Source organism: Phoxinus phoxinus, assembly GCF_949152265.1.
Source record: "Phoxinus phoxinus genome assembly, chromosome: 2".
NCBI classification, from domain to species: domain Eukaryota; kingdom Metazoa; phylum Chordata; class Actinopteri; order Cypriniformes; family Leuciscidae; genus Phoxinus; species Phoxinus phoxinus.
This window is the reverse complement of record NC_136877.1, coordinates 41,688,482-41,712,111: the sequence shown is the minus strand read 5'-3', so window position 1 is coordinate 41,712,111 and position 23,630 is coordinate 41,688,482. Positions and strand designations below refer to the sequence as shown.

The following is a 23,630-nucleotide window of genomic DNA, read 5'->3' as shown; positions in this document are numbered from 1 at the left end:
CATCACGTACACACACGCGCACACACACACACACTGATACTGACAGGCCTTTTGCAGGAGACAAAGCCAAAAAATGTCCGTTCTGCTTGCCTGACAGAGTGTTAATGTCTAGCTAGCGGTGCCATCACTGCAATATTTCACTCTGGGGGTGTTAACATCCATGGTGAGATGAGCTAGTGGATGGAGGCATTTAAGACAACTGTAGGTGGTACTTATTGCAAAAATGCTTGTTTGAAATGACAGGAGGGTTAGATTACCTTGAGATGTCCACCAAACGTATCAAAGGAGAAGAACTTGCAGGCTTCGTTGCCGTAACAGGTTGGCTCCATCTCGCCTCTGATTAAAATGTTGCGAGTCAGCAGTCCGACTTCTGCCCGCATGTCCACACCGTCCACCTCCTCTCCTATGTGAAGGTACGCTGGTTTACCTGGAGGACGCACACACACAAACGTACACAATTTTATCACACTTGTAAATGTAAATGTCCTTTTACTACAATTAGCTCATAACGTTTTATATGTTATTTTTATTGATTTATGATGTCTTTCGATGCATATGGAGTTGTTTTTAATGCTTTTAATGTTTTATGTTTTTTTTTCTTCTAATTTATTAATTTACTGTATGTAGTGTGATGCAGAATATATCATTTCTAATTTGTATATATACACCGACATGTACTGGGCATCGTGAGTACCAGGACATTCCCATATTAGGAACTGTTTTTAAATTCCAGCGTGTATGAAACTGCAAAAGGCAAACACTCCAAAATTGTGACAAAACAGAGTTACCCGATAAAACTGTGGATGCACCAGCCTTGGGCAAAAGCTGAGCCGGATCGGTCACACCAGCAATTATTTACACTGTACAAATATGGTGTTTTGGCAGAACTTTTTTTTTTTTTTCATATAGTGTAAGTAAAGGGTAACCAAAATGATTTGGTTCCATTATTCTTCAATATATCTTCTTTTGTGTTTCACAAAAGAAAGTAACCCCAGCTAAATATTAACTTCTGGGCTGGATTTGTCCAGGGCTTAACTTTAGCCCCAGCCTAGCAATGTGTAAGTTATAGCATTTGAAGCAGAACAACAGTATTTTGTGTATTTAAGACAAATTTCCATTAAAAAGTATATTTCATTGCAGTTTACTACCATCCCAAAAATTAGTACTAAAAACCAATCATATTTTGGATATTTATCATGGTTACCATCATTTTTTGGATGTACCATGGTAAGACCATGTAAATACCATGGTGCATGAATGTGCTGATCATTACCATATGACACCATCACTGTACAGTGGTACCACAAGACAATTCTTTGTAAGAGATGAAACAAACACGTGTCTACGGCTAGCATTTTTCCCAACCCTAGACAGATCTGTCAATCAATCACTGTATGGCTTGTGTGTCTTCCTCCTCCTTCAGAAAAAGTCAGTCTCACACATAATATATGAAGTTCTCCGAGTTTCTGGACACCTCAGGTTCTATAGTAGGACTGAGATACTTTAGTAGTCATACCGAGAAAAATTGAATAAGAGAGAAACAATACATGCAGAAATATATGAGAAAAGGCTGAGAGAAAAATAGGCCTAATGAGAAAAAGCAAGGAAGACAATTCTTGAGTTATCATATATTTTGGGGGAATTTCATGGCTTAAATTGGAGAAGGCGTAGAGGGACAGAGAGAAAGAGAGAGATGTCATTCCACCCTCAGACATTCTTCCAGCCTGACCCAGATACTGGGCTGAAGAGGCTCCAAGACTCAGAGCTCATCTGATAATCACAAACAGGGATGCCCAGCTCTCTCACTTTCCACATCATCTTTCCCGACAGGTCCCGAGAGACTGGGCCATGTTGACAAATTGCTCATTCTAATGGACGAGATGCCTCTCAATGCTCATTTATTCTTTTTTAAAACGACTACAGTCGCTATACGATTGGACCTTGATGTGTTCGTCTAACAGATTCTGTCTGGGACATGGAGGAAGAGACAAATAAGATAAATCACAAATAAAGATATCTTTAATATCTCAAGTGTTTAAGCACAAAGAGATATTTGTCTATGTACCTAAGTGATCAAGTCTTCTGCTTCCCAGATATTCTTGTGTAAAATATATCAATAAGTTCTCCAAGTGTGCTCAGATATGATCAATTTATTCCATTTATATTTCTAATCAAATTCTCCCTATTCACTTAATTAAGAACATTTTTCTGATTATTTACATTACATTTGTGCATTTAGAAGATGCTTTTGTCCAAAACTGTAACACTTTATTTTGATAGTCCACTTTATATAGTCTATAACTTTAATGATAGTTAGTTGTATAGTTGCAAAGTGACTCAGTGTATTAGTAGACTGTTAGGTTAGGGTTAGTAAAATAAGTTGAAATGTACTTGCAAAGTTACTTATAGAAGAATGTCTGTTGGGGGAGCATCAAAATAAAGTGTTATCAGATATTAAGCAGTCTCTAATGACTGCTAGTTGACATGCAGATACAAAGTTACATATAGTTAGTTAGTAGAATGTCTAAAGTAGACCATTGAAATAAAGTGTTACCTCCAAACCAACAAACAAGATGAACAAAAGCAATTCATCGAAGGCCCTGTTTACACCTGGCATTAAGATGTGTTTTGGTCGATTAAATCATAAGTGGACGACGCCATATACAGGTGTAAACGGGGTCTAGAACGTTTTGAGGTTGCCTACTTTCGACCACTTCCAGAGCTAGTCAAAAACACAGGATTTTTAGTGTGGATGATCATGTGGTTGAATGTGTTCGAACAGCCACAAAAGGCCGTCTACTCTCCGCCTACTGATCTAATGTGTAAACATTATGGGAAGAGCGCTAGCCAGACGGCATTTAAACTTCATTGGCTGAAGACCCAAATTTGGTTTGAAGACAAAAACGTACCAAGCACAAACTCTCTCACCATTCCTGATTTCTAACGTGCACTAATGCATTCGCCGTGTTTTTGTGGCTATCAGAGCAGAAACGAAAGCTGCTGTTTTCCGTATGTTTTTCTGTCTTGGGACGTTCATATGTAAATTGCGCGAGCTTATTTCGTCCATTGGATCGAAAGATCTGAAAAAGCCAATACATTTACCAGCCCATAGACCCTCCCCTCGAATAAATCAGGACAGAAGTGGTTGGAAGTGGACAAAAGAGACATATTAAAACAGCAAGTGTAAACGTGCATGCGTCTGCCTCGTCTACTTGTGATCCGATCGACCAAAACACATCTTAATACCAGGTGTAAACAGGCCAAAATAGCCAACAATATTCATAATAACCAATGCCATGTGTATTAGACAATTAAAAAGCAAGCTAGAAAAGAGGAGAAATGCAGAGAAAAAGAAGGCTTTTTGGGGGATGTTATGAAGGCTTCAGAAATAAAGATGGATTTTGCATCCAGGCTGTTTCAACAGAGTTTATTCAGAACGAACAGCAGTCTGCAGCTGTCTAATTGTTGTGCACCATTTTATTGGCTGCATGCTGACAAGATGAATGCAGATCTATTGCCACCTCAGTCTATCCGCTCGCTTAAAAATCACCATCAAATGAGCTGATGGCCAGCTGGCACCAGGCAGACAGATGAGAAAAGGGTGAAAGTTCAGAACAAACAAGGGTCAACAGATTGCAACTGCTTCCTGCTTCTGTCTGGCCACCAGTGAGGGAAAGCAGACAGATGGGTTTCTTTCCATCACCACACACAATTCAAATTGTGTAGCTCTCTAAGCACAGCACATTTGGCGCTTTATAAAATCACATTTTCAACAACTTTTATAAGAAAAACCACAATCAGATATTTTCTGGTTGCCTGTGCATTGCTAAATGTTGATACATTAAAATGAGGATCATTTTACATTTTGGAATCATGAACGATTTCAAAAGAATGATTCACTCACTATTCATCATGTGCATTGAGATACAGAAGAGTGTGAATAGATGAGTTTTTCTAAAAAATTGGATGGAAATAAAGCATACAACCACAGACACCCGCACTCCTCACACACACACACATGTACACACTTGTCCTGCGCCACTCCACATCCACACCCACAGAACAAAAACACTTACATACTCCACCAAAACACATCGACACCTAATCCAGTCAAGCAAAAACACTCATCACCCATCAACACCCTGCTAAATAACACACACACACACACACACACACACACACACACACACACACACACACACACACACACACACACACACACACACACACACACACACACACACACACACACACACACACACACACACACACACACACACACACACGATGTGAACGATGCTCCATCAACACATGATGCCATATACTTATGAGCGAATGTAATGATCCAATCAGGGTGGGTATGATGGGCGGGTTGATCAAGAGAATTTGACATTTGTGATAAATTAATGATAAATAAATAACATTTACAGTAATGCACTTAAAACGGAAGCAGAAAGATGAAGGTCATGTTTTTGTTAAAACAATTATATTAAATCTTCTATCTTCTGTACAAAATGTATGATATTTAGGCTTTAAAGAAATTGCCCTTTTAACAGTGGGACTGGGAATACTTTTGACAAATGAACTTGAACTAGTAATGCATTATAAGTAATATGGGTGGAGTTTTGCTCCATAAAAAACAATGAAAAAAATAAAATACAAAAAATATTAAATAAAAAATATTTTAAAATTTTTTACCTTTACAACTCACTTTAAACATTAAAAAAATGAAACACACAAGTATTCATCTTTTTCTCTATACTCAATGTCCCCCGCACTTTTTTGCGGCAAGTGTGTTCACTAGAGGTTTTCATGTGTCAATGTGAATAAATCTAGATTTAAATTCAAAGAGACATGATAGTGACCTGACATTTTATTCAATGGATGTACCCATTATGGAGTACTAAACACTCTCATGTAATGTATGTTCCATTCATGCTCAAAACCAGAGGGCTCTCCCTCCCAGAAAGTTCAAAACGGACTCGTAGAAGTAATAACTTATGACGTTCCAAAAAATCCCTTATATGGACAAAGGCATCCAGAGTTCGCTGTGGCTGAATAAAAGAGATGCTGCTCACTGCAGAGCTAATAGGTAGAGTGCTCCCCCTCTCTGAATGTAATCTGGTCTAAACACACCCTAACCCTACTCATAACCATATCCCTCCACCCATTAGATCAACAGAGGTGGAGCTGGACTAGATCAAGCTCCACCCACTACATCCAGAGAGGGGGAGCTGGACGTCGTTTGGCTCTGCAGTGAGCACCACTTGGAATAAAAAGGAGAAATGTTTTGACTGACGAAACGTGAAGACAATAAACACAATTGAGACAATATATGGTTTATGTGTGATTTTCAAGCCATTCTGGAGTATTTTCATAACAACAAATTATACAAATAATGCAGTGCTAATTGATATAGCCTTTATTACAGTATAGAAACTATAAAACTGCCTTATTCTGTGATAATAATAAAAATCCTCATCAGGTGTTAGTGTCTTTAAAAATACATGCTATTATTTATTTTTTACATTGCATAAAATCCACGATGACTTAATGGACAAGTGTTCATAAACCAATCATAAAATTGTCATTAGGAAAATATAGGAGATATTATTTCCAATTAGTATAACATGATAGAACACAAATTGTTGGTTATTGTTCAGCAGTGTATTTGATTCCTTAGCCAGTTACAAGCAAGAGATAACAATTAAAACCTGTCAATTAGTCAAAGGTCAGAAAAAAAAAAGTATTACACTTGACATTTCTGTCCCCCTCACTTCTGAAATGAGGCTACTCCGCTGACCTTACTGCAATGCATTCAGGGATTGTTTTCTACAAATTTGGTCTAAAGGAGGCATGTCAGAAGACAGAAAAATCACACTGCCTACCTTTCTCAACAGCCTTTCGTGTTGTAAGTGCGCCTACGACGCCTTAAAACACTTCCACTGTGTGATTCGCACACTTGATACAATCGAGCTCGTTTCTAACGCAGAGAGATGCATACAGACCAAAAAAAAAAAGCACGCACATTCGCTCAGCATGAAAGAAGCATCTCAATAGACAACTGAAGAGGATTAAATGAGTTTCCTCAGGGCTGGAAAACTGTCTAATGGCTTTTATAGCAGTCTTAAAGTGAGAAAGCTTCCTACATTTCCGCATCAGAGACAGAAACACAGCGAGACAAGCGTTCGCCATCAATCTCCTGTGAGAGCATCATTAGCGCTGTATCAGCAACACGCATCTTTGCGTTCGTCGTGATGAATACACCCGGCACTTTGTTTTTATGACATCTTCCCTTGTTTGCGTCGCCCACTTGCAACACAAACCTGCTCTAATCGTGCAGGCAGTCGAGACAAATTACGACCCGACAGATAATGAATGTGCGACCTCTGCTCTGCCGAGGCAGGGAGGTCTTAGTGCGTATACACACGCTTTTCAGAGCGTAAACACATGCGCATGCACACATCCAGGCCTTGATTTCTCAAGCAGACATGTATTCTGTGCCATTAAGGTCTTAATTACAGGCTCTATTGAAAAAATGGCCACATTCACACACACCGAAAAGCCAGGGGTGCTGGCAGAAGGACGTGAGCAGACTTTCAATGCTATACGAGTTGTGTCCATCCTTAATTAGTGTGTGTGTGTGTGTGTGTGTGTGTGTGTGTGTGTGTGTGTGTGTGTGTGTAATGAGTCACAGTGACATGCCCACAAGCTAAGCAGACCTTGACCTGGACTCTTCAGCACCATCACAGGGATATGGATATATAGAATAACAGATCATTATCTTTAATTCAGTTATGGAACAAACTGTGTTCGAGGTGAGATGTTAACTCCCATTAGCAGGAGAGACCAGCTGAGAACAAAGACACTGCTTGCACATAATACACATGCAATTATTAGCAAAACACATTTGCATTTCACACATTGTGAAGCTCCTGCTATTGCTCATACTTACAATTAGTTGTCTGAACAAAACACTAAGTAATTAACTTTGGTGTATAACTTGTTCTGCACCGTTTGTGATACTTCAAATGAAGTGGTACTTTTCTGAGTAATTGGGCTTTACCTGCAGGAGGATAAAACAGGCCAGAAGAAATCCCATGAACTGACATTGAAGAAGGAAGCTGAGTATATAGAACAGAATATAAAACGCTTTTCTCACAATGAACAGAAATGACTCAACTCCAGTCTTAAGGACTGACTTGCAATGGTCAATTTGCAAATAATGTTTGTTTAATTTCTATTTTGGTTAGGTGACTCAATGTGACTTAAGCGACAATACAAATGTGTACTACCGTTTAAAAGTTTGGGGTCAGTAAGAAAGAAATTAACCATTTTATTCAGCAAGGATGTATTCATTTGTCAAATGGGACACTAAAGACATTTATAATCAGTGGTGTAACTTTGTTTTAAAAAGTGGGTGGGCACTCGTAGAAAAAAATTATATTACGATGTCCAGAAATCAATTTCAATAGTACACAGAGTTTAATATCAACGCAAGTTTAATGTGATAGTTTCATTCTTACATCTACAATAATACAATGTATTGATAGTCCTGAGATTGTTAGTGAATAAATACATAGATATGCAATCAGCATTCTTTCCTAATTGTTCCCTAATGTTCTGGTGGTAGAACTTTTGTCAGGTGTGTCAGAGGTATCGGGTTCTAATCCGCCATCGTATAGTTTTTTTCACCTCATTAGAATCAAAGATGTTCATCAGTGATTGTATATCAAGAGCATGGATACGTTTGTGTGCATTTTGTGATAGAGAGTCTCTGCAACGCCATTAAGCAATAGATTGACGCGCTCGTCTCTGTGAAGACTGTGCACGAGTCAAAAGAGAACATTGGTAACGAACACTCAGCATGATTTAAAAAACAACACATTCCAGCACCAGATTGGCTCTTATTTAGGACAAATTAATGTCAACTGGATATGTTTCACTCGCATTAGTTATCCGTGCAGCGAAATGTTTCAAAAAAGTGGTGGGGACAATATCGATCCTGGCAAAAAGTGGTGAGGACATGTCCCACCCGTCCCACCTGCAAATTACGGCTATAATGTTACTAAAGATTTCTATTTGAAGCATCCGCCACGTCTGTTTGTGTCAACCTAATGTTGATGAGTCTCATGCTTGTCACATTAAGTCCACTGAAGGCGAGCTGGAGTTGCGAACCCAATTGCAGTTTATTAAGTTGCATTCGTATTAACAAAATACGAAAATAAACTTGACAAGCATGAGACCCACCAAAAGCAGATTGACATAAAGCTTTCTATTCATCAAAAAATCCTGAAAAAGCAAAATTTCCACGAATATATTACACAGCACAACTGTTTTCAAGATTGATAATAATAAGAAATGTTTAATTGATAATAAAAAGAGATATTAGAATGTTTTCTGAAGGATGTGACACTGAAGACTGGAATAATGATGCTGAAAATTCAGCTTTGCATCACAGGAATAAATTATATTTTAAAATATATTGAATTAGAATCCAGTTTTGATCACCAAAGAATACATAGTACTGTAGTCACTTTAGATACAACTTTCCAGTATGCATCTAATAAATGTGTGCCTTTTCATCTGACAGATGTTTACCCAAATATGACAATTAAAATAGAAGATGCTTTCCAGATGACGCACATCTTTATGCATCTATAGACATTTTGAAGGGGAACTATTATCTGGATGGATGACTCAGTTGAAAACCTAACTGACATAAATATATTCACATTACACAGCCATGCACATCTCATTATGCCTTGGCAATGAAAAAACAAATGCCAGCATTTCCAAAATGCAATGGTTTCGTACAACTAACTGTCATGGTTTTTACAATGTGATAAACACAATCGTCCAAGTGAATCAGCGCAGTTTACCTGCACAAACCCCCTCAGAGCAACAAGCAACTTACAGGGACAGGAATAGACATTATTGCGGTTTAATAAACAACAGCTTTGTCTGGTGGCATGAGTCACTCCGCTGAAGTCTTAAGGAACGAGAAAGGAGCTGACTTGGCTCTTAAAATAGAACCATCCCGTCGGAGAGCTGTCACAAGAAATTATGGGGAGACATCACGATGAGGAATCAACAATGGAACAGCTGGAAATGCTTTTAATGATGTTGAAAGTTGTTTTGGAGAGAGACAAAGAGTGAGAGATGAAAAGACAGATGAGAGACTAAAATAGATAGATTCAATAAAGAGTGTGAAGTATGGAAAACAACAACAAATTCTGAGCAACAAACTGAGATAAATGTTCTCCTGCATACACAAGCACGTTTTCCAGAAATGTTCCCTTCACCCATTAGGGGACATGTTCCCTTGAGTGACAGTTATTTAGGGCTTATTCAATCAACTGGCTCTGTGTGTCCAGGCAGTAATGCCATTTTTTGGCAGCACTACACTGTTGCTATAGTATTAAAGTAGGCGTCAGGGTGACACCAAGTGAGATTGTTGGATGACAACTGAGAGCAGCAAATAGGATGTACAAACAGAGAACAGTTTTTTAAAAAAATTCAACATAAATTTAAACATTAATCAGTAGACATAAACAGAAGGTCAACCGAACCTGATGTGCGAAAACAAACTTCATTGGTTCTTGCGGAAGCTCAAACGTGCTGCGTAACACGAGAATGATCCTCATTGGTTCTTGCGGAAGCTTAAACGTGCTGCGTAACACGAGAATGATCCTCATTGGCTCTTGTGGAAGCTCAGACGTTCTGCGTAACACGAGAATGATCCTCATTGGTTCTTGTGGAAGCACAAACGTGCTGCGTAACACGAGAATGAACCTCATTGGTTCTTGTGGAAGCACAAACGTGCTGCGTAACACGAGAATGAACCTCATTGGTTCTTGTGGAAGCACAAACGTGCTGCGTAACACGAGAATGATCCTCATTGGCTCTTGTGGAAGCTCAGACGTGCTGCGTAACACGAGAATGAACCTCATTGGTTCTTGTGGAAGCACAAACGTGCTGCGTAACACGAGAATGAACCTCATTGGTTCTTGTGGAAGCACAAACGTGCTGCGTAACACAAGAATGATCCTCATTGGTTCTTGTGGAAGCACAAACGTGCTGCGTAACACGAGAATGATCCTCATTGGTTCTTGTGGAAGCACAAACGTGCTGCGTAACACGAGAATGATCCTCATTGGTTCTTGTGGAAGCACAAACGTGCTGCGTAACACGAGAATTAACTTCACTGGTTCTCGCATGTCAAGTGAACATGCTTGAGCTTCTGTTAACCACAACTGATGTATGAGTTGATAAATGTTTATATGTGAATACATTTAATCTGTTCATCATATTAGGCGATCAGAAAATTCAGATTTTTCTGAGAATCAAAGAATTAAAAAAATTCAGACAATTTTGGACTAAACCGCTCAATTCACGTGGATTAGTTTCACGGTCTCTTTATGAACTTTATGAAGCGTGACTTTATGAAGTGGTAGTTGCGTACCGGTCAATGGAGGGACAGAAAGCTCTCAGATTTCATCTAAAATATCTCCATTTGTGTTCCGAAGACGAACAAAAGTCTTACGGGTTTGGAACAACATGAGGGTGAGTAATTAACAACAGAATTTAAATTTTTGGTGGAACTAACCCTTTAAGGGCATAGGAGCGCTTATGAAAAATTATTGAAAAACAAATAACAGTGTTAGTACATGGGTATCAGCGTTTAAAAATTAAATTTTCTAATGCATTCATAAAAAAAAAAGTAATTTAGTTTTGTATTGTTATTCTTTATCTTTGACAACTCTTGGCATATAAAAATAGCTGAACTATCTTACACTATCACACGAAAATATTTTCTTTTAATCAGATTGCTTGATCTATGATTATGTGTTCTCTTTTAAGTATTTAATTACTTTCATATGCAAAAGATGTGCAAGAACGACATAAAACATTGGCCTTTGTTCTCAGACATTTGTTCAACGGTCTTTGATTGTAATGAAAAGCTGGATTAATTATTCAGAACATAAAAAACTATATTTAAAAAGCCACACGCAATCTACTCCAAAAGAAAGAGAACATGATGGAGCTGACATAAGAAATAAAGAGACAGTGTCTGAAAAGAGGAACTGTCTTGCTGTTAGACAGGGACAATTACACTGATGCCCCGCATCTTAATGCATGGAAAAAGGAAAATGCTCTTTGGAAAATCTTCAATGAGAAAACTAAATGTCAAAGCAAAACTGCTTATTAAATATGAGCAATGCTTGGCAGTGACACAGGAAAGTAACCGAGCGTGCTAATTTCTCATGGAATTATGGATGCATGTGGTCGATTTGGAGACTGGCTGTGTTTAAAACAACATGCTTTTCATACCATACTGCATACGACCTATTACATAAGTACAGTACTGGCTTATCCTATATATTTTGGTTAATATAATAGGCTATTTGGGGAATAGCTACTGAGTAAGCAACCTTTTCTGGTGAATATTACATATAAAATGTCCGACAGATATCAATGTGTCACTGGTGTTGTGAGAAATCACACCTGCCCTAGGCTCTCGAAACAGCAAAAAAAGAATCTGAGCTCAACCTGAGCTTGATAGCCAATAAGAAAACTTAAAGGATTTGGTGACATGTTTTGAAAAGAACGCTTTGAAATGTTTTGGGAAAATTCTAAAGCAATGATGAGGCGGTTGCTTCAAATGCTACATTCCATTCAAAATCTGTGGGATATTATGTGGAATATGTCTAATTTTCCAACAATAAAGAAGTTCCATTGCTAAACGAATTGCTCTTGTATAAAGAAATCAGCTGGAATACCAGCATTTGCTTTAGAGGTGTTTGGATATCAACAATCTCCTGGGGCCAAATTACAGAAACATCCCAACTTCCGGCTGGAATGCACTACACGACCTTTGCCCATTGTTACCCCGATTTACAGTTGACGCTAGTTACTGAGAGTCAGAGCCAGTCTGCAGATTTTTCCCACAAATGAAAAGCGACCTAAAGAGGAATGATCAGATGTTATTTTTCAACAAGACAATGTTCCTGCCCAAACTGCAAAGACAACAAAGAAGTGGCTTGAGAGCATGTTTTGGCCTGGTCAGAGTCCAGATTTAAACCATATAGTGAATATTTGGTCTCACATTAAAATCAAATAAACTTGAAAGACATTTTTCAACTACCCACGAACAGCTTGAAGCCATCAACATTGAAAGGAACAACATTGACTCTTCTTCCTGTAAAAAGCTGTCTGCAAGTTAGTTCCATGCTAAGTTACTTCTAACAATTCTTGCTAATTTCCTGACCAGTGATTTGTGATAAAAGTGGGTAAGACCATTAAAAGACCACTATATTTTGCCATTTTTGGCTTGGCTCTTTTTTTTTTTTTTTTTTCAGGAGTGTACTGCATATTACTTCCCAGGCATTCCATGACCCGACAAAACGAGCACAGATAAACGCCAACAGATGCCTACATGGGTAACACACTTATCGGACAAAACCCGACAAAGTTCAGAGCGTGATCTACTGACGACATGCAAATTAAAGAACACAGATGCAGCCGGATCATTTCCATAATGACCGGCGCAATCTACCAAGAGCAGCGCAAATTAGCGTCATGCTTTTTTTTGGCGGTAAATAATGGCACAAATACCAGTAAATTGACTAGCGCAAACCTAAGTAAATCACCTTGCGTGATGCATTTAAAAACTCTCTTGCCATACATTTTGCATCTAAAAGGGAAACTCCTACAAACGCATATGCAATAAGGTCAGCCGCAAAAAAAAAACCTGTCTGTCCACACCTTTTCAGCGCTAATTCTTCACAGTGTGTCTTTAGTAAATCCTGACAGTAGCTTTTTTAACATCAAAAGAGGGTTTGCACTGGCACAAGCTGTTAGTAAATCTGGCCCAAAGTGTCTGTTGCTGTCTGTCGGTGCTGTGTGAATTGGCCTTCAGACTTAAGATGGCACGTTTCTGTAATATGGCCTTTGGCAGCTAAACTGCAAGGATCAGCAATGCTATACAGTGCTAACATTTGTTATGCGGATGTAATATTATCAACAGAAAAGCTTCAGAAATGCTTTACTGTGCCTGTAACAGATTTGCTTAGGGGTCGTTCACACAGAACCCTTTTCCATTCCACTGCACTACTTTTCCATTGATTTTCAATGTAAATGCGCTAGTCTTGAAAAGTCTTCGGTCTCGCGTCTTTTGCAGCATCTCGCGCACAACACAGCATTCTAAAAATGCGGAGCTCAAGTTAAAAGAAGATCAACTTTTAAAAAAACGTGTCTCAATACCTTGCGCTTTGTTTTGTTCCATTGGCCAGTGTTTTTGCTGTTAAAAATGCGTTCTGTGTGAACTGGCCCTTCTCATGCAATGTGAGAATATTTACTCACTGATGCATTTTATTTTCTTAAAGACCATTTTTAGATGTTGAAATACATCCAAAAATTGACTCTTTCCGAGTTTAAATGAGTAAATGAGTCCAGCGGAAGTTATAAAAAAGGCTAACAGCAGCCTTAAACGATTACAGACAATGTAGGCACTTCTCATACTTTGTTCAAACATCTGTAATGATTTTCAGTGCAAAACATCACATAAGAATCAAGAATCTTGATTCTATCTGGTTTAATTTTATGTCTGGCACACATCAGTAAAAAAAAACACTGAAAAAATGTTGTTTGAGGTAGAGATGAGGACTGGAGTGATGGGATCTGTCAGCAGATCTGAGTCATTGCACAAATAATAATGGAAAATTGTTTAAAGAATGCCAAAGTACATTGCGTCCTTTCTGTGAGGAGAAGAGTTGTGCCTGCGTGTGTATAGCATGAGCAGGTAATGGGAGGCTGCTCACACCATGACGCTTTCAGAGAGACAGTATCGCTGAGATTTGGAAGTTGACTGCAGACGTGCTTGTTTAGCACAATTCAGAGCTTTACATCTAATTGATTGTTTTACTGTGAAATAAGACAAACAATTATAATAATACAAGACTCAAACACACAAGACTCAAGTGACCGACTGAAAAAGTGATAGCAAGACAAATGTTCTAAAACTAAAACTAACCAAAATTCTTTACAAAAAATTGATCAAAGACACCACCACATGTATCCGTATTGGAGAAGTTAGAGAAATGTTTATTAAAAATATATCTTCTATCCAAAATCTTAATAAAAATAGTTCACTCTTAAGTTAATTCACTACGATGGAATTCATCGTTCACTTTGAAGGCAGCTGTCTATGTAGCCAGCAAGGCAGTTCACTAGGGTTTTTGGAAAAGAGAACAGTAAAAAAAAAATGCAGCAAATACTGCTAATATAGCCACTTCACATAAATATGCTTTATAATCCCTTATGAAATTCAAACCTGCCTTAATTCAACTCACCAGCTGCATCAGCAAATATCTTTATGTGCATGGAATGCACTCTTTCAGATTTAAACAAGTCACTCTTTATCCAGGGATATGCCAAATGCAAATATCAAACTGAAAACTGAGAGTTTAGGGTGATTTGTAGAACGTCTCAAATCTCTAGGGACCTTGAGCAAAGTGTACCACAGTTATCAAAAACAGTGGATTTACCATGGTATGTATGGATTAGACAACCATGCATGCATACAGTACATGTGGATGTAATATTTATGATAGGCCTAGTATCACACAATACAGATTGGCTGTGTCCGAAACCAAAGGCATATTCTTGAAGACAATGTTTCAGTGCACTAACATATTGTCAAGAGAGCTTTAGATATAACTAATCAAATAATTCATGAATATAATGCCTATTTTCTTTATAGAAAATGAATCATATGCACAAAAAAAAACCCATTTATAAACAGTTTAACATTAACTCTTTCCATGACAGTGTTGTTTTTTTTAAGTTACTAGCCAGAGCCAGCTTTTTTGATAATTTTCACAAATATTTTATGGTCTTCAGAATATTTTGTTGTATGAATATCTGAACATAAAATATTAAATGAAAGAATAGTGATTCTGCTTTGAAAAAAAAAAATCTAGCTTCATGCATTCTTATTTTTTAACAAAAAACTGAGATAATTGCATTTTGTCAAAGACTATGTCCGGATTGGATTCAGAATGATAATCAAAAGCATAGGTTGAGTAGATTGAGTCCATCAACACCCCAAGCTTGCATAGTCCTATACCTCTTCCTGAGTCGACATTTCATTCAGTAACGTTAGTTAACGTGTTAGCTTAATGCGTAAGCAATGCTTCTTTTGCTTGTTTCTGCTTCTTCTTCACGTTTTTGGAAGATGCGTAATAGCGCCCCCTACCGTTTAACAGTGAAAACATGGATTGCCAGATTATTCATTTTATGGCAGGGAAGCACTGTGACAGAAAGAGTTAAATGATTAGTTCACTTCATTGGTGATGGTTGAGGAGATTTCCCCTTCTATATGTAAAGCGCTTTGAGTACCTAGAAAAGCGTTATATAAATGTGACGCATTATTATTATTATTATTATTATTACTTCAAAATTAAAATTCTGTCATCATGTCCTCACCCTCAAGTTGTTTGAAACATGAAATAATATTTTTTTTCTGCTGAACACAAAAGAAGATATTTTGAAGAATGTCAGTAATCAAAAAGTTGATGTACCCCATTGACTTCCATAGTATTATTTATTTTTTTACTGGTTACCGACATTCTTCAAAATATCTTCCTTTGTGTTCAGCAGAAGAAACTCATACAGGTTTGAAACTACATGAGGGTGAGAAAATGATGACAGAATTTTCATTTTGAAGTGAACTATTCCTTTAATAATTCTTTCCTCACACGCACAGGATTGTATAATCACAAGGCTATGCTGCCTCGATCATATTACAAGAATAAAAGTAATTTTTAAAGGTCAGATCTACAACCACTTTTACAGTGGACCAGAGAGGGCAGGGTTTTCAAAAAAGCCATTGTTTCAAAAATACCTGTGGTGAGTGAGTCAAAGATGACTGTGGCAGGGGAAAACCTTCCTAGATGGGAGGTTTGATGAGAAAGAAACCTTAGGAGGTTTCTTAAGTCTCTCCTCTCAGAAAGGAGTGAATCCTGTAACCATTGAGGTTCTGCTTCAATAAGTGACTGAGGGAAGGTTTGCTAGCCAAAATAAACCTGAACTGAAAATCAATGTCAATATTGTGCAGAGAACTACTTAATCTTCTTTGATAGTTTTTGAAACAGTGCTGTCAGCAAGCACCCCATTGATTTCTGCTCATCCACTGAGCTGCAAAGTCATACTATTTGGCGTATTTCTAGAGAATTCATGAAGAATTATAAGATGGTTATTTTGCTAATAAAAATCATAAAATTACCCTAAACTGGGTTAGGTTATCTTGAGAGATAACAACGCTATCTCACGACCAATTCGTACGAATTTGTACGAGTGTTTAAAAGTTGGCTAATTCGTACGAATTTGTACGAGTGATTAAAAGTTGGCTAATTCGTACGAATTTGTACGACCTCACTCGTACGAATTTGTACGATTTGTCTAAACCCACGTGATGGGTAGGTTTAGGGGGCGGGGTCAGGGGTAGGTCATTCGTACGAATTCATACGATTCTGGCAACTCGTAAAATATGTACGATTTAGCAAAAAACGTACAAATTCGTACGAGTGAGGTCGTATGAATTGGTACGAATTAGCCACCTCGTAAAATTTGTACAAATTGCCGTGAGATCGGGCTGGAGATAATCATGTGTGAAAACTAAACGAGTAAAGCAATGCATCTCAACTGGTTTGTCTAACCCTAACCAAACACAGTAACCCAACAAATTTGTTTAGCCTGTAAAAAAAAGGACATCTTTAAAATCAAATATTCGCATAATAGTATGTAATATCATGGTAATATTATGCATTAGGTACAACTGACTTCCTTTACAATCCAATCCATATTTACTTGTTGTCAACTGCACAATAAATATCACTTTGTTTGCCATTCTTTATTCTATTCTATTAGGAGAAAAAAAAAACTAGAGATTTGTATCATTTTGGCACTTCCTTTGAGCACTGTGATCCTCATTGTAGCAAAATGGAAAAAAATGGCGCAAAGCCCAGAAACATCTAAGATCAGACCATCCTAACAAATTGAGCAACTGAACAAGAGGAGCAATTGTTAAAGAAATGAACAAGACAGCAGCAACAACCCTTACAGAACCGCAGAGCTTATTGGATGAAATGAGAGAAACTATCCGACATCACCAATCGTTCCAACACTTCAAAACGGATTCTCTTTGAGAGCGGCTAGAAAGAAGCGACTTCTGGGAGAGGCTAACATTAAGTCAAACCTGAAGTTTGCTACAAGACATCTCACGAACCCGGCAATCTTTTGCAGCCTGATGACACTAACACTGAGCATTCTGGTCTGAAAGTAAAGTACTATATTTAGTGCAAACCAAACCGCCCACGCAACACAATTCTGAACCAATGAGCATGATGGTCAGCAAACAGAGAAATGTGTTCAGAGCAAAATCATCCTCCAAAAGCACAATGACCCCAAGCACAGCAAAAACTATGGCTCGACTTCAAAACATATAGTCGCCTCGCTGTTTACTGCCTACATTTACAAGCTAATGCTGTGATCTAAGAGCTACAAACTACATTTTTATGTATGTATTGTTGAAAGAAATTAACATAGTTTTTCAACAAGGATGCACTAAATTAATCACATTTATAAAGTAAAATAAAGACATTTAAATTGTTACAAAATATTTCTATTTCAAATAAATGCTATAATAAATTCATTTCTATTCATCAAAGAATCTTGACAACAAAATGTATCACAATTTCAACACTGATAATAATAATAATAGTAAGAAATGTTTCTTGAGCAGCAAATCAACATATTAGAATGATTTCTGTGTGACAGTGAAGACTGGAGTAATGATGCTGAAAGTTCAGCTTTGCATCTCAGAAATAAAATTATTTTTAAAATGACATTTTGATATATTAAAATAGGAAAAAGTTTTAAATTGTAATAGTTTTGGGAAATATTACTGCTTCTACTGTATTTTTGATCAAATAAATGCAGTCTTGGTGGTGAGAAAAAGAGATTTATTTTATAAAAACTTTCTTTTAAAACAACTAAATTAACTATTAAACTATTTTTATCAACAATTGTCAGTAATAATAATGAATTAAATATATTTTAATTTGCATTTGAATCATTGCACACACACAATGTTTTTTTATACTAAATATTAAAAGAAAAGTCCAGGTTCAGTACAAGTTCAGCGCAATCAATCAAGGCAACAAAATTGGAACTTTACACAGAAAATCTTAGCAAGTAATATTTTTCCACACAAAATTAATTCTAACAAGTCTATAATTCTAAAAGTCTAAAATTATTTTTGCAGTAATCAACAATTTGCCGCAAGTGCAGTTTATTGAGCATCACTTGTGTTAAACCTGGAATATTCCTTTAAATCAATCTTTTGTTTCATCGCAATGCAATGTTGTCTCCACAAAGGATGCATATAGTTCTGCCTTAAAAATCGACCTTAAGAAGGTACCTAGTCTAAAGACGCCATCCATATTGTAAGCATGCCTATGAGGCATTAAAATGCTGCCAATGTAGGCAGCTCAAGAGGCTTTGAAACAAAGTCTATTACCGGTAAATAGCTTGAGAAAAGGTTAGTATTCTGGAAAGGACCAGCTAGACTTCACAAGCTTCAATCCAATTGAATTTGTGGTATGACTTGCTGAAATTGCAGTCCAGTGATGCGCTACATCTAATTTGGAGAAAATTATTTTAGCATTAAAATCAGGAGGTGTAACGGAGAAAAAATTCAATGGAGGGAGTACTTTCCGAAGGCTCTGAATGTCAACCACCACATCATTGTTGAGTAAAATACCTGAATATAATTAAACCAAAAGAAGATATACACAGGTCAACTCGAAACATCAGAATGAAAAGTTCTCTCTCTCTCTCACACACACACAAGCTTCAGCCTTAAAGTTTTCCAGAAAAGATCTAAAGTTAACATCATTTTGAGTGCGATGTGCTTTCCTGAATCTGATGTAAGACATTCCAAACCCCCCGGAGGACAAGGATGAAGGGATTTTTACAAGGAGTTTATTTGAAATACGAACTCTTTGTGCCTATGAGGAACCGTTTTTTCCTAACTGCTGGAGCTCTACATTTTCTCTGATGCAAAATTTCATCTAATGCTTCCAATCACCCAGTCTTGGTAAAGTGCCATGATGAAATCCTGTTGACAGCACTGAAGTGTCACAAACAAAGATGGCAATCAGCTAGCTGTTATTTCAGACGCACTTTATATTAAAATGTCCCTGTTTCTGTGTTTTTATGTAAGTGCTGCTGAGTAATACTAAACAAAAAAAGAGCATAATTATTAGAAGTGCTTGCTAATGCGAAGTTTTACACATTTGCTTTCTTTTTCAGTTTGTTACATTTAGTAAACAATGAATGGGATCTTCTTAAGCTTTTGTACATTTTCAACTTTTCTTTAGTATGTAATGTTGCTGTTTAAGCATGAAGAAGATCAGCAAAGTTACAAAGCACAAACTCTATATCTCTATATCAGTAGGCAATGTTTCTGAACTCCCTGAAACGCCTCCATTGTAGTCTTGAGTTTTCTTCCGAGAACTGACAAAATTCCCGATTTAAATAAGTCCTGCTCAAGTAATATCCAAAAAAGGGCCAAGGAGTTGTGTTAGAAGTGTGTTGAAAATCTGGGTTCTGGTTAGAGGAATGACATTTCCAAAACAAGCGGTTGACCAATCACAACACACTGGTCCAGCCGTCCAATCAGAGCACATTGTGCTTTTCAGAAGGAGGGGCTTCATAGAGACCAGAACTAAAAAAGGGTATTTCCCGTAAAGGGACATAACTCGCTGCATGCTTCACTTTCCCCAGTACGATGCTTCATTGAAGAAATCAACTACCGGTAGCTAGTCACAACTGTTTCCCGGAAACGCATTGTCGCAGATTGTACTGAATGTCAGCTTGCTTATTTTGCTCAAGATAAGGATTTATTGAGTCCACATGTCAAGCAAACCAGAAACTCTGCTTCTAACCACAGCTCGAGAGCTGTCGTTCCAACCACACAACTTTGCGATGCTGTTTGCGAATGTTCGTTAGAACTACGGTTTCGGGAAACACCGACTCGTTGAACTATGCTGATAACGACGGAACTTGCAAACACAGTTGGCTAACAATGCTTTTGAGAAACGCACCCCACCCGATACGTACAGATTGGGAAGAGATGTGCTGCAACAATGTAATGGGTCCTCTTTAATAACCGTGCATTAAAATACGCAACAATATATTAAAAGTTAAGTTTGCTCACGGCAGAGATTGTGTCAACAAAATATGTTTTTTGAACAGGGGTGTCTTAACTTTTGCACACTAAATGGACTAAAGTGGGTGGCGCAGTGGATGCAGCAGACATACGACAATGGTCAAAAATGTGGCTAACAATTCGGCTGAATTGCTTTACACCTTCAGTAAGGAAATTCAGAGCTATAACCAACCTTCCACTTTGATCTGGTTCCTCGAGCAAGAGGGACAAGGCAAGATGCTGAACTCCTCAGCCTGGTGCATGGAGTAGTCCGTACTGGCCACCACGATCCTGTCGCCGAATGTCCAACCCTCAGGTTCGTCCGCTAGCTCTAGAATACTGCAGTTAGACAAGGTGTCTATGGAGATGGAGGCCTGTGGACGCACTGTTGAAGACATAACACACATTTAGCATGCACATATGGTCAATAACTGTCATTCATTTTCCCTATATAAATATTTATATGCAGTGTTAGTCTAATCCGATATGAGATCCATTAAAAATACATGAAATTGTTTCTGCATTTTATACATGACCAGCCAAACACTTGAACAAAGAACTTAAGATCTCGTTTATTTTTATTTCATTAAATGATTGATAGAAAATAAAAAAAATCGAATTAATCAAATCCAGATAGAGACATTTAACAAACATAAAGTCATTGTGAGCAACAAAGCCGCATGATGACACAGCCACATTCCATTGTCTCTACATGCCAACATTAATGAGAGCATTACTTTTACATTTATGCAATTGACAGGTGCTTTTATTCAGAGCAACTTACAGCTCATTCAAGAAATACATTTCATATGTGTTTCCTGGTAATCAAACTCATGATCTTGGAGTTCTAGCACATCTTTTATGTATTTTTGTCCCTTAAAAGAGGAACTAAATGAATTAAAAGCAATGCATTTTGCAGTATGATTAATAAAAAAAGAAATTGTATAAGCATGCTTCTTTATGCATGAGAAAATGAGTAAATGTAATCAATCATTTCATGTAATGGTCACAATCAGTCATAATGTGACATGGATTCTTTAAAACCTCCTTTACAGCAAAGACAACCAGATAAAGTATTCTGAATTGTAATCAGATGGAGAAACTTCCAAGCTATGTGGCAGCATGTTATGAATTATAGCATGGCATATTATCAACTAGCCTGGGCTGACTTTACAGACAGACAATGGTTTAGATTAACACAAACCAATTCCAACCAATAAACAAGATGTACCGAGCCATTTTGGGGAAATAAAAACCTTGAAACATGTGACTGAAAAATCCAATACTTTGGGCATTTCTGTGACCTTTGAGTTCTGTTAAAATCATTGACAGGAGGAAAACAAAATGTGACACTTATGGGATTTGGGCCTGCAATCTTTGAGAGCAGTTTAACTTGATTGACAATAAAATGTCAGTTCCAGATTATGTTCAGTGGAATAAAATCAATGTAACAAAATTACAAAATGCGGGAAGTATATTTCTGAAGCTTTTTATCCATTTTTTTTTCCGGGTCTAAATATAGACTGCAAAGTGCACACTTTATTTGACAAGTGTACGAACTGAAGTTGTTTGTAAACAGCTGACATTTGCCAGAAATCGTCTGAGAGTGCTGCCAACACGAGCTCTCGAGGTCATCACAATTCACTTATAATGGGCGTTTTTACAAACTCTCATTACGTTTGACAGACATTACTTCTAAAATGAACATCTTAGTCGATGTTAAACATAGAGCACAACCCATATCAGTTGTGTTAACTGACATGTTTACGAAAAATCAGGACATTCGGTGAGAAATAAAATGTAGGATGGGATTTTAAACTTTACGGAATTGATTGGTTATTTCCTTCGTAAGGACAGAGCATTTTATTTTATTCCCAGGCTGTTTTAGTATCTAGGGAAATCATGTCCATACCCAGCAAGGAAAAAATGATAAAAGCACTGATGTTCATTTACTGAATTGGTGTACAGGAACTGTAAATAAATGACTGAATGGCCCTGCCCAGGCTACGTTTACATAGTAAGTTTCTGTGTAAATGGGACATTTCTCAATGTCAATCCCAAAAACTGACAGTGGCATCTTACTGCCTCAGTGTCTGTATGTATGACCGACCGTACAACGCGAGTCAAGTCCGTATTCTCTTACCAGTAACCACAGCAGCGTCAGTGACCAAAATAATATCAAAGCCCATACAACTGCAAAGTCTTGTCACTTTTGACACACAAGAGTCCAATCGAGCAACAAAATCTTTATTAACCGACAACAGCTTTTATATCTGGGAGGAGAGCGGAGCAATTGAGTCACGTGTAGCACACAAAACTGACAGGAAACGCTTCGGTGGAGAACAGTGAATCTAAAACCTTAATATCTCGGTCGATATGAGTTCATATCGACCGATGGAGTTCTTATACTCCATCACGTTCTCTCCGCTCATCTAACTCTCTTTTACTGCATCAGCCTGTGTGTAAGCTTAAGACCATGGGGGAAAGAGCCTTCTCACACAAAGCCCCCAAGCTATGGAATCTGCTTCCTCCGATAATTAGAAATGCACCAACGTTGGGACACTTCAAAAGGTTGACTAAGACACATTTGTTTAAGGCTGCTTTTCCTTAATTGTTTTATTATCCTTGTTGTTTCTGTTTATTTTACTGTACGCACTTTGGGTTAGAGAAAAGCGCATTACAAATACAAATTATTATTATTATTATTATTCATGAAACCACACATTAAAACCTGCAACACACGGCAGACACGCGTTTGTGCAGCGCAGAGCGGATCTCTCGCACTGCATGTCGGGACAGACCGGTGGCACGCCACTGTGACAGACTGACAAATGTTGTCCCCTCTGGTTCGGTTCACACACCACAGGTTTCCGAGAATGCGTTTGTGAGTCCTGAAAGGTGTGAGTTTGGTTATAGAATGCGATTGTCACTCTTGTAAATAACCGAACTGTGTGTGAACATTAAGGACTTGAATTCAGGGCTGACAACCATATTCTGCTGCGGTGTCTAAGAGCCCAAACCCAAAATTAAAAACAGAGAAATAATGCATCCAAGATGAATCTAATACAAAAGATTTCCATTGACATCATATAGCTGCTTGTGAACTTCGCTAATGAAAATTTCAAGTACAAACCCAAAAGTTAGTAAAATAGCAACTAATCATGGATATATTTGATTTTATTCATTGATAACTTCATTTTGTGATTTGATTAACTTGATTTGAGGGTCATTGTCATCTATCCTACACACGTTTTTTGCTTCATTAACACATTTCCCCCCTCCCTGATCCAGCTCAAATTAAAGCTCAAAGTTTCACAAATAATTTAAGTCAACAATAATATAATTTAAGGCTGTT

At 37.6% G+C, this 23,630-nt stretch overlaps 1 protein-coding gene across 3 annotated transcripts in view; it reads right to left on the bottom strand.

Annotated features, from left to right (window-relative positions):
- The window catches only part of cemip (cell migration inducing hyaluronidase 1), a 124,409-nt gene that overhangs the window by 31,648 nt on the left and 69,131 nt on the right, over positions 1 to 23,630 (bottom strand). For all 3 annotated transcript variants that reach the window (XM_079638245.1, XM_079638244.1, XM_079638246.1), the window contains 2 exons: positions 20,469 to 20,660; positions 258 to 427 (listed from right to left, as the gene is read on the bottom strand). In XM_079638245.1, coding sequence (XP_079494371.1) covers positions 258 to 427; positions 20,469 to 20,660 — 362 coding nt within the window. The remainder of the gene's footprint in view (positions 1 to 257; positions 428 to 20,468; positions 20,661 to 23,630) is intronic.